We start from the raw sequence: 12890 nt of genomic DNA on the forward strand, positions 1-12890 counted from the left end.
TTGTAGAGCATGAACCTGCAGGAGCGGGTCACCGCCTTGATGTTGGCGGAGAACGACAGGGTGTTGTCCAGGGTCACGCCTAGGCTCTTCGCACTCTGGGAGGAGGACACAGCGGAGTTGTCAACCGTGATGGCGAGATCATGGAACGGGCAGTCCTTCCCCGGGAGGAAGAGCAGCTCCGTCTTGCCAGGGTTCAGCTTGAGGTGGTGATCCGTCATCCATACTGATATGTCTGCCAGACATGCAGAGATGCGATTCGCCACCTGGTTATCAGAAGGGGGAAAGGAGAAGATTAGTTGTGTATCGTCAGCGTAGCAATGATAGGAGAGACCATGTGAGGATATGACAGAGCCAAGTGACTTGGTGTATAGGGAGAAAAGGAGAGGGCCCAGAACCGATCCCTGGGGGACACCAGTGGTGAGAGCACGTGGTGCGGAGACAGCTTCCCGCCACGCCACTTGGTAGGAGCGACCGGTCAGGTAGGACGCAATCCAGGAGTGAGCCGCGCCGGAGATGCCCATCTCGGAGAGGGTGGAGAGGAGGATCTGATGGTTCACAGTATCAAAGGCAGCAGACAGGTCTAGAAGGACAAGAGCAGAGGAGAGAGAGTTAGCTTTAGCAGTAAACCTAACCCTAACCTTAACCCAGATCCTAACCTTAACCCTAACCCTAACCCCAAACCTTAAACCTAACCCTTAACCCTAAAATAGCATTTCAGGACATTCTGGTGACTTGTCAGGACACACACACACACACACACACACACTGAGCTGAATTGAACTGAGTAGTGGTGATCAATTAAGTTGAGATATGGTGAATTTACGTCAAATCTACCAGAATAATGTTTTTAACTTAGGTGAAACTAAATTGAAGTCAGAGTGAATCAATCTAGATTTTTTCCGCGGTGCCCCAGTCACTAAAACACCTGTCTGTTTCCCTCAGTAACATTGACTTCTACACTGGGGATTTGTTTAACTGCTGTAATTTATTATGTTGTCATAGAGCTACCCATTTACCAATTCCTCACAGACCATTACCCATCCTGTCATACAGTTCATACAGGGTAGTGCGTACGGCCCAGTACATCACTGGGGCCAAGCTTCCTGCCATCCAGGACCTCTATACCAGGCGATGTCAGAGGAAGGCCCTAATAATTGTCAAAGACTCCAGCCTCCCTAGTCATAGACTGTTCTCTCTGCTACCGCACGGCAAGCAGGACCGGAGCGCCAAGTCTAGGTCCAAAAGGCTTCTTAACAGCTTCTACCCCCCCCCCCCCCCCCCCCCCCCCCCATATATGTGTTCCAGAAGCAGCAGCTTTGACCACTGGACCACACTTTGGCCACCCAGCCTGTCAGTCAACCACTGCTTTCATATTTGTTTACCATCATCTATGTATAAGTAAGTGCTTTAGATATGGTATATTGGCCTTCTGTAAGTAGAAGAGCTGTACATCATGTATGCAGAGTGTTGTATCTCCAAGGAGAGGGGCATCATTACCATGTTACAGTCATCCAGAGTGGAGCGATTGCGTCTGGGTTTTCTCTGCATCCTGAGAGGATGTATTGATGTCTCATAACAATCAATGGTGTGGATCTGATCTCTGAACATGGAGCCAGTATGTGTATCATATAGCTGTCGAGCCAATGAGGAAGAGAGTTGTCAATCTACATCCCATTTATATCCCACTTAAACCACTACTTCCTTACTCAATGACACACAAGTAATTACATCTATAATCGCCTGTACCATGCTTGACTGTGATTGTTTTTAGTGTTTCAAAACTCAATTTGAGTGGTCCACAATGTGCTTTAAAATAATCTGTATTGTGTATTATTGTATCATTGTGGAGTGTCACTTAAATACAGTTTTCTAACTAACTCTAACACGATGACTTGTGCTGAGTCACAGCCATAGAGACCCTATCTTTATTAATGGTGACAGCAGGTTGAATGTAATGCTGTATCTCAGGGGTAATCTAAGTCCATCGTTCCATTTACGGTCAAGAGGTCCTGATGATCCCTGTAACAGCCTGGCATAAACATGACATTTAATGGTACCATCTGCTCACTGCCATTCTGCAGTATAGCTGGAACATGCTGCTGTTCTGCTCTACTGCATTGGCTTTGGACACTCGCACACGATCAGTCCTCACAATTAATTTAGAATGCTCAAGGATAGAATGTAAAGAAAAGGAGTCTTGCGTAACAGGATCGAAGTCAATAACTCCTGTATCCTGGCATTTGAGTAAAGCTGAAGTGAAGTCTGACAATTCTGACTTGAACTGGCTTTGAAGCTTTGATAAGTCGTTGACAGCCCCAGTGAGTGTAGAACATTTGTTTCATTCTGGAGTACAGAGAGAGGGAGCGAGAGAGAGAGAAAGGGGGGAGAGAGAGAGAGGGGAGAGAGAGGGGGGAGATAGGAGGGGGGAGAGGGGGAGAGAGAGGGGGGAGAGAGAGAGGGGGAGAGAGAGAGGGGGAGAGAGAAGGGAGAGAGAGAGAGGGGAGAGAGAGAGAGGGGAGAGAGAGGTGGGAGAGAGAGAGGGGGAGAGAGAGAGGGGAGAGAGGGGGAGAGAGAGAGGGGAGAGAGAGGGGGGAGAGAGAGAGGGGGGAGGGAGAGAAAGAGGTGGAGAGAGAGGGGGAGAGAGAGGTGGGAGAGAGAGAGAGGGGAGAGAGAGAGGGAGAGAGAGAGAGAGAGGGGAGAGAGAAAGGGGAGTGAGAGGGAGAGAGGTAGATTTTGTTTAGGTGTGCAGTCATGTTTGTACTTAGGACTTCTACTAATCATATTCACACCTTTATGCGCTAGTTGATTCCAGATGTTCTGAAGCTGGAGCAGGTAGATGACGGTGATAAGATGGCTGAGTCTAGTTTGACCCAGAAAAAGGCACATATAAAAACAGAATACTTTATCACTGTTGACTTTGGAGACTTGCCTTAGGAAATTAAACCAATCACCTTTTCACTCCTCCGTCATTTTTGCCTACTTCTATCAGATGTACAGTCCAATGAGACTTACCTGGGACTTTTACTTTGAAAACCCTCTTGCTGTATTGTTCCCTATCCCATCTCCAATAAGGAAACTTTTCCTTATTGTAACTCACTCTGGAGAACAGCATCTGCTAATACTAGAATGTGAAAATATGAAATGTATCTGTGGTGTCCCCCTGTGACACTAACCCTGTAACCCTAACCCCTGTTTCCTATAACCCTAACCCCTGTTTCCTATAACCCTAACCCCCGTGTCCTCATAGCGCCCAGAAGCTGAGTGAGTTCTTCAGTAGTGATGAGATTGGAGAAGAGCAGGAACCCAATGCTACCATGCTCTCCGGCCCCAGCAACCACAACAGCAAGTACCAGGCAGTGGTGAGTACCCAGCTATCACATAACGTTCTGAGAACCTTATGTTTCTTAGAGCTTGGTGAGAGCGTGGTTGTCCTATGGTGATTTAGCATACAAACTTCCTAAACGTTTCTGGAATGGTGCAGGATAGTTGCTTGGTTTTGGAACATTCTCAGCACATTTAAGGAACTTTAACAGAATGTTTCCTAAAAGTTCAAACATGGTTACATTTATACTGAACAAAAATATAAACACAACATGTAAAGTGTTGGTCCCATGTTTCATGAGCTGAAATAAAAGCTCCCAGAAATGTTCCATATGCACAAAAAGCTTACTTCTCTCAAATGTTGTGCACACATTTGTTTTCATCCCTGTTAGTGAGCATTTCTATTTTGCCAAGATAATACATCCACCTGACAGGTGAGGCATATCAAGAAGCTGATTAAATAGCATGATCATTACACAGGTGCAACTTGTGCTGGGGACAATAAAAGGCCACTCTAAAATGTGCAGTTTTGTCACACAACACAATGCCACAGATGTGTCAAGTTTTTAGGGAGCATGCAATTGGCATGCTGACTGCAGGAATGTCCACCAGAGCTGTTGCCAGAGAATTTAATGTTAATTTCTATACCATAAGCTGCCTCTCCAACGTCGTTTTAGAGAATTTGGCAGTACGTCTAACCGGCCTCATAACCGCAGACCATGTGTAACCACGCCAGCCCAGGACCTCCACGTTCAGCTTCTTCCTCTGCGGGATCGTCTGAGACCAGCCACCCGGATAGCTGATGAAACTGTGGGTTTGCTCAACCGAAGAATTTATGCACAAACTGTCATAGACCGTCTCAGGAAAGCTCATCTGCATGCTCGTCGTCCTCACCAGGGTCTTGACCTCAATGCAGTTTGGCGTCGTAACCGACTTCAGGCGGGCAAATGCTCACCTTCAATGGCCACTGGCACGCTGGAGAAGTGTGCTCTTCACGGATGAAACCTGGTTTCAATTGTACCGGGCAGATGGCAGACAGCGTGTATGGCGTCGTGTGGGCGAGCAGTTTGCTGATGTCAACGTTGTGAACAGAGTGCCCAATGGGGGTGGTGGGGTTATGGTATGGGCAGACATAAGCTATGGACAACGAACACAATTGCATTTTATCGATGGCAATTTGAATGCACAGAGATACTTTGACAAGATCCTGAGGCCCATTGTCGTGCCATTCATCCGCCGCCATCACGTCATGTTTCAGCATGATAATGCACAGCCCCATGTCACAAGACTCTGTATACAATTCCTGGAAGTTGAAAATGTCCCAGTTCTTCCATGGCCTGCATACTCACCAGACCAATTGAGCATGTTTGTGATGCTCTGGATCGACGTGTACAACAGCGTGTTCCAGTTGCCACCAATGTCCAGCAACTTCGCATAGCCATTGAAGAGGAGTGGGACAACATTCCACAGGCCACAATCAACAGCCTGATCAACTGTATACGAAGGAGATGTGTCGCGTTGCGTGAAGTAGTGACTGGTTTTCTGATCCAAGCCCCTACCTTTTTTTAAGGTATCTGTGACCAACAGATGCATATCTGTATTCCCAGTCATATGAAATCCATAGATTAGGGCCTAATGAATTTATTTCAATTGACTGATTTCCTTATTTGAACTGTAACTCAGTAAAATTGTAGACATTTTTGCATGTTGCGTTTATATATTTTTTATGTGTAATTTCAATTCTGGTAATGTTCTAGGAATGTTCTCCAACTGGTTTGATATTGGGAATGTTCTCAAACAGTTCAGAGAACGTTAAAAAACAACATTGTTCTGTGGGAATTTCTGTACTTCAGCATAACGTTTCCTACAGGTTTCCTCATGGTTCTATTTAAAGTAATGTTCTAAAATGTTTCAGAGAACGTTAAGAAAACTTTACATAAAAACCACAAGAAAACTTTAACGTTCAGAGAACGTTCTAAGAATGTTATTTAAAAACATATATATTCCGTTCTCAATATCAACAAAACTCTCTATCTTGTTAAGTGTGTTGAGGTGTTTTGGCCGCACCCACTAATTGGCCACACCTGATCTTAATGATTGCTTGTTTCCTTTGAAATGGGGTCTGTTTGAATAGACTAAAATGAAAAGCTTTGTATGCGTAACAAAACATGGTATGCTAGCTCCATCCTGGTGGCGCAATTCACTAATTTCATGGATAGAGAACAGGTCCCGGTTTCCCAAAAGCATGTTAAGGCTAAGTTCATCGTAAGAACCTTCGTAAGAGCATTGTTAAATCTCAGAGCTGTTTCCCAAAACCATCGTTATTAACGTTGCTCTTGAAAACGCCTGTAATCTAACACCTGCCTCAGACCACTCGTAGAACAGCTAAGTACGTCGTTAGATGCTTTTTTGCCTAAACATAGAATCACATGGTTTATCCGTCTCTCTGTGACCACCAATAACTTCAGAACAAAGTTGACTACAAATACGAAGTTGCCAATGTCTTTGCAATTGATACAAACAAGTGACATATAAAAAGATGCTTCATATGAAAATCGAGATGACTACATTCAAATATAAACAGTAGGCTATAGGCCTATTTCAAATATATTGAAATACATGTTCAATCAAATGAATTATATTTTGCTACTTGTAGGCTACTGTCTGTAATTTGTATCAATATATTTCATGATGTGTAGCCTAACATGTGCAATGATGTGATTTAGTGCATTGTTATTAGGTAAACATCAGAATAAGCCGCCTCAATATTTGCAGCCGTAGGTGGTAATATCTCTAGGAGCTGATCCGCTATCAGTATTGTGAAATAATTATAATGTTAAGGTAAGAATTAAATGGAGTAAGCGGATCCGAGAGCACATGCTCCAACGACACACTTAGCGACCATTCTCTCTGCGTGGTGTTTTGGGAAACGCATGTGACATCTTCGGACGTTAAAACACTCGTAAGCCATCGTTACCGGTCAGGAAACGTATGGCTTCTGTTTCAATATGCTTTGTGTTGTAGTCACGATCAATATTGCTACAGCTTCGTTCCCACAACCAATGTGAAACCAAAAACATACGTTCCCACAGCTTCCAAGGAATCAAATGTGCTAGCTGGGTAAGGACCACACACTCACACTTACATTTACACACATGCATGCAGGCACGCAAGCGCACACATGCACACACATACCCATGTACACACACACACACAAACACACACACACACACACACACACAAACACACACACACACACACCAACACACACACACACACACACACACACAAAGAGGACTCTATGTCCTCCTTCCACCTCCACCCCAACCTCACTTACACACACACTCTCACCACCTCCACCACCATCCACCACCTCCACCACTACTCTCTGTGGTTTTCATAGTGGTCCTGTAAAAAGCCTAAGCCATGCCCTGCCCCCTCCCTGCACCTCTCCCAGCCTCTGAAGGTGGTGAACAGGAAGAGACATCCCAGGGATGACTGGAACAACTATAGCCATGAGGGAGGCGACCCTCCCCCCCAGGAGGGAGACCAAGACCTCTGCATCAGGGTGAGTGGGAGGCAGACCAGGAGAAGGACCTAGACCTCTGGATCAGGGTGAGTGGGAGGCAGACCAGGAGAAGGACCTAGACCTCTGGATCAGGGTAAGTGGGAGGCAGACCAGGAGAAGGACCTAGACCTCTGGATCAGGGTGAGTGGGAGGCAGACCAGGAGAAGGACCTAGACACTGGATCAGGGTGACTGATCAGGGTACTGCTGACCCTCTCCTGTCTGACTGCTTACCGCTGACCCTCTCCTGTCTGGCTGCTTACTGCTGACCCTCTCCTGTCTGACTGCTGACCCTCTCCTGTCTGACTGCTTACTGCTGACCCTCTCCTGTCTGGCTGCTTACTGCTGACCCTCTCCTGTCTGACTGCTGACCCTCTCCTGTCTGACTGCTGACCCTCTCCTGTCTGACCGCTTACTGCTGACCCTCTCCTGTCTGGCTGCTTACTGCTGACCCTCTCCTGTCTGACTGCTGACCCTCTCCTGTCTGACTGCTTACCGCTGACCCTCTCCTGTCTGACTGCTGACCCTCTCCTGTCTGACTGCTGACCCTCTCCTGTCTGACTGCTGACCCTCTCCTGTCTGACTGCTGACCCTCTCCTGTCTGACTGCTGACCCTCTCCTGTCTAACTGCTGACCCTCTCCTGTCTGACTGCTGACCCTCTCCTGTCTGACTGCTGACCCTCTCCTGTCTGACTGCTGACCCTCTCCTGTCTGACTGCTGACCCTCTCCTGTCTAACTGCTTACCGCTGACCCTCTCCTGTCTGACTGCTGACCCTCTCCTGTCTGACTGCTGACCCTCTCCTGTCTGACTGCTGACCCTCTCCTGTCTGACTGCTTACTGCTGACCCTCTCCTGTCTGGCTGCTTACTGCTGACCCTCTCCTGTCTGACTGCTGACCCTCTCCTGTCTGACTGCTGACCCTCTCCTGTCTGACCGCTTACTGCTGACCTTCTCCTGTCTGGCTGCTTACTGCTGACCCTCTCCTGTCTGACTGCTGACCCTCTCCTGTCTGACTGCTTACCGCTGACCCTCTCCTGTCTGACTGCTGACCCTCTCCTGTCTGACTGCTGACCCTCTCCTGTCTGACTGCTGACCCTCTCCTGTCTGACTGCTGACCCTCTCCTGTCTGACTGCTGACCCTCTCCTGTCTAACTGCTGACCCTCTCCTGTCTGACTGCTGACCCTCTCCTGTCTGACTGCTGACCCTCTCCTGTCTGACTGCTGACCCTCTCCTGTCTGACTGCTGACCCTCTCCTGTCTAACTGCTTACCGCTGACCCTCTCCTGTCTGACTGCTGACCCTCTCCTGTCTGACTGCTTACTCAATCAGATGATGTTTCTGTGAAAGCAGCGGGAATCAGTCTTTGACATTTGCTTTGATCAATGTGTGTGTGATGTTTCTTTCTCCAGATAACCAGTGGATATTTCACCTGGACAGACGGGACTCCCACCCTGTCTAACGTAGACATCAAGGTTCCCTTTGGTAAGGCTCTGCAGCTGGAGGAAGGTTAAATGCCATGGCATTCATACTATATTAAAGGAATCACAAGAGGAATCACTACTCACTCCTCCTATCCCCCATCTCACACTATCGCTCATTCTTTCTCTCTCTCTCTCTCTCTCTCTCTCTCTCTCTCTCTCTCTCTCTCTCTCTCTCTCTCTCTCTCTCTCTCTCTCTCTCTCTCTACCTACCTACCTACCTACCTACCTACCTACCTACCTACCTACCTACCTACCTACCTACCTACCTACCTACCTACCTACCTACCTACCTACCTACCTACCTACCTACCTACCTACCTACATTTTATATTTTTACCTACCTACCTACCTACCTACCTACCTACCTACCTACCTACCTACCTACCTACCTATCCCACCCACTCTAATTTCCTGTGTCTCTGGCTCTCTCGCACTCTCTCTCTCGCTCTCTCTCTCTCAGGTCAGCTGACAATGATCGTGGGCCAGGTGGGTTGTGGGAAGTCGTCCCTGTTGCTGGCAGCTCTGGGAGAGATGCAGAGAGTCTCTGGGACTGTCACCTGGAACATGTAAGACTGGATGAAATTACTACGCACACCGCAGACATCATACTGTAGATATATAGATGGACAGTAAACTACTAGTAGGATGGAAATACTAAATGGTTGTCAAGCCTCTTTTTCATCCAAACTATTAACAAGGTCTATTAAATTACAGTAGGTTCATGTGGACTGAGCTCGGATGATGTTGATTATAAAGGTCATAGGTTAGAGGTGGAAGGTGTATTGACTCCACAGAGAACCAGGTAGCTGTCCACAGAGAACCAGGTAGCTGTCCACAGAGAACCAGGTAGCTGTCCACAGAGAACCAGGTAGCTGTCCACAGAGAACCAGGTAGCTGTCCACAGAGAACCAGGTAGCTGTCCACAGAGAACCAGGTAGCTGTCCATAGAGAACCTGGTAGCTGTCCACAGAGAGACGACTGACTGTTTACCTCTCTCAGCGAAGTAAAATGCTCTAAAATCGAATCAAATCCCCCAAAAATGGTCACATGCTTCTTAAACAACAGGTGTAGACTAATAGTGAAATGCTTACTTACGGGCCCTTCCCAACAAGGCAGAGGAATAAATATAAAAATAATAACACAAGGAATAAATACACAATGAGTAACTATAACTTAGCTATATACATTTACATTTTAGTCATTTAGCAGACGCTCTTATCCAGAGCGACTTACAGTTAGTGAGTGCCTACACGGGGCCACAGGGTACCAGTAACGAGTCGATGTGCAGGGGTACGAGGTAATTGAGGTAGATATGTACATATACAGTGAGGGAAAAAATAATTTGATCCCCTGCTGATTTTGTACGTTTGCCCACTGACAAAGAAATTATCAGTCTATAATTTTAATGGTAGGTTTATTTGAACAGTGAGAGACAGAATAACAACAAAAAAATCCACAAAAACGCATGTCAAAAATGTTATAAATGTATTTGCATTTTAATGAGGGAAATAAGTATTTGACCCCTCTGCTAAACATGACTTAGTACTTGGTGGCAAAACCCTTGTTGACAATCACAGAGGTCAGACGTTTTCTTGTAGTTGGCCACCAGGTTTGCACACATCTCAGGAGGGATTTTGTCCCACTCCTCTTTGCAGATCTTCTTCAAGACATTAAGGTTTGGAGGCTGACATTTGGCAACTCGAACCTTCAGCTCCCTCCACAGATTTTCTATGGGATTAAGGTCTGGAGACTGGCTAGGCCACTCCAGGACCTTAATGTGCTTCTTCTTGAGCCACTCCTTTGTTGCCTTGGCCGTGTGTTTTGGGTCATTGTCATGCTGGAATACCCATCCACGACCCATTTTCAATGCCCTGGCTGAGGGAAGGAGGTTCTCACCCAAGATTTGACGGTACATGGCCCCGTCCATCGTCCCTTTGATGCTGTGAAGTTGTCCTGTCCCCTTAGTAGAAAAACACCCCCAAAGCATAATGTTGCCACCTCCATGTTTGACGGTGGGGATGGTGTTCTTGGGGTCATAGGCAGCATTCCTCCTCCTCCAAACACAGCGAGTTGAGTTGATGCCAAAGAGCTCAATTTTGGTCTCATCTGACCACAACACTTTCACCCAGTTCTCCTCTGAATCATTCAGATGTTCATTGGCAAACTTCAGACGGGCATGTATATGTGCTTTCTTGAGCAGGGGGACCTTGCGGGGGCTGCAGGATTTCAGTCTTTCACGGCGTAGTGTGTTACCAATTGTTTTCTTGGTGACTATGGTCCCAGCTGCCTTGAGATCATTGACAAGATCCTCCTGTGTAGTTCTGGGCTGATTCCTCACCGTTCTCATGATCATTGCAACTCCACGAGGTGAGATCTTGCATGGAGCCCCAGGCCGAGGGAGACTGACAGGTCTTTTGTGTTTCTTCCATTTGCGAATAATCGCACCATCTAATAAACAGTAACAGCAGCTTATGTGATAAGTCAAAAGAGTTAGTGCAAAAAGGGTTGATGCAGCTTTCCAGGTAGCTTTAGGCTACCTGGAAAGCTTGATGCATCGGTACTGCTTGCCATGCGGTAGCAGAGAGAAAAGGCTATGACTTGGGTGTCTGGAGTCTTTGACCATTTTTAGGGCCTTTCTCTGACACTGCCTGGTATAGAGGTCCTGGATGGCACTGAGCTCGGCCCCAGTGATGTACTGGGTCGTACGCACTATCCTCTGTAGCGCCTTGCGGTCGGATGCCAAGCAGTGAAGCAGCTGTAGAAGCTGTAGAACTTTCTGAGGATCTGAGGGCCCATGCCAAATATTTTCAGCCTCCTGAGGGAGAAGAGGCATTGTCATGCCCACTTCACGACTGTGTTGATGTGTGTGGACCATGATAGTTCCTTAGTGATGTGGACACTGAGGAACATGAAGCTCTCAACCTGCTCCTGGGGGCATGCTTGGCCCTTCTTTGTCTTGCTGACGTTGAGGGAGAGGTTGTTGGCCTGGCACCACACTGCCAGGTCTCTGACCTCCTTCCTGTAGGCTGTCTCATCGTCGTCGGTGTTCAGGCCTACCACCGTCGTGTCGTCTGCAAACGTAATGATGGTGTTGGAGTCGTGCGTGGCCACACAGTCATGGGTGAACAGGGAGTACAAGAGGGGACTAAGCACGCACCCCTGAGGGGCCCTCATGTTGAGGGCCAGCGTGTTGTTGCCTACCCTCACCACCTGGGGGCGGCCCGTCAGGAAGTCCAGGATCCAGTTGCAGAGGGAAGTGTTTAATCCCAGGGTACTTAGCTTAGTCATGAGCTTGGAGGGCAGTATGGTGTTAAACGCTGAGCTATAGTCAATGAACAGCATTCTCACGTGGGTGTTCCTTTTGTTCAGGTGGGAAAGGGCAGTGTGGTGTGCAATAGCGATTACGTCATCTGTGGATCTATTGGGGCGGTATGCGAATTGGAGTGGGTCCAGGGTGTGTGGGATGATGGTGTTGATGTGAGCCATGACCAGCCTTTCAAAGCATTTCATGGCTACAGATGTGAGTGCTATGGGTCAGGGAGAGGTTGAACATGTACGCGTCCTGGTGATCCATCTGGCCCTGCAGCTTTGTGAATGTTAACCTGTTTAAAGGTCTTACTCACATCAGCTATGGAGAGCGTGATCACACAGTCGTCCGGAACAGCTGGTGCTCTCATGCATAGTTCAGTGTTGCTGGCCTCGAAGCACATAGATGGTATTTAGCACTAACTCTCTGGTACCCTTTCCTGCAGTCAGGTGACCAAAGCGCCCTCTAGTGGCCTCATGGGTGGAATGTTATTAATATGTTTTATAATTTCAAAATTATACCAGGCATCAACAGCCTTTCTTTAAATTACTATAGCAGTTGCGAAACAGCCTTGTTTTTCTAACAATAATATCTGTGTCAATATCGCAACATTATATGGCTAATAACCTGTTGTCCTATCTGCGTGGCTGTTGTCATCAACCAGAAACTTCAAATACTCAAAATTACGGCGCCAAAGCAGACACGACTTTTCACTGTGAAAGAGGCTTTGTCTATGTTAGTTCATGATACGGATTCGCACACGTCCTTGCACTTTGAAAAGCAATGATGTCTAAGTGAGTGAAATAAATAAACAACAGATATATGTTTGGTGTTGTCAATGTTTGATGCTGTGAAATTTGGGGAATAGCTCACAGATTAGCAAGTCCTGTCATGTCATCATAATTTGGTTGGTACAGGCGAGCACATTAGCAGTGGAGCTCGAATGATTGCTCTCTCTCTCATGGAAATAGTTGCAGTGTTTAGCTGTATACAGTTAGCGAGCTAATTAGTTGGTTGTTTTGTCTTGTTTTTACCTATGTAATTCATATGGAAACGGCCCAAGCTGCTTGCTATAGCTAGCTAGGTAACTAGTTAGTCTGTCAGGCAAGAAAAGTTGTGTAGCGGTAAATATAGGATGCACTCACGAAGCGTCAACCTCAGCTGTCACTTTCACGAGCTAGACATACAGACAACCAGCTAACTAGTCGCCAAA

At 47.0% G+C, this 12890-nt stretch overlaps 1 protein-coding gene across 1 annotated transcript in view; it reads left to right on the top strand.

The window, feature by feature from the left end:
* LOC311149272 (ATP-binding cassette sub-family C member 8-like) overlaps positions 1-12890 on the top strand; it is a gene marked incomplete at both ends in the record, with an annotated part of 153072 nt that overhangs the window by 63842 nt on the left and 76340 nt on the right. The window contains 4 exons of the mRNA XM_084186396.1: positions 3248-3359; positions 6779-6889; positions 8299-8371; positions 8831-8936. Of these exons, the coding sequence (XP_084042522.1) occupies positions 3248-3359; positions 6779-6889; positions 8299-8371; positions 8831-8936 (402 nt within the window). The remainder of the gene's footprint in view (positions 1-3247; positions 3360-6778; positions 6890-8298; positions 8372-8830; positions 8937-12890) is intronic.

Source organism: Coregonus lavaretus (genome assembly GCF_964263955.1).
Source record: "Coregonus lavaretus genome assembly, chromosome: 21".
In the NCBI taxonomy this organism is placed as follows: domain Eukaryota; kingdom Metazoa; phylum Chordata; class Actinopteri; order Salmoniformes; family Salmonidae; genus Coregonus; species Coregonus lavaretus.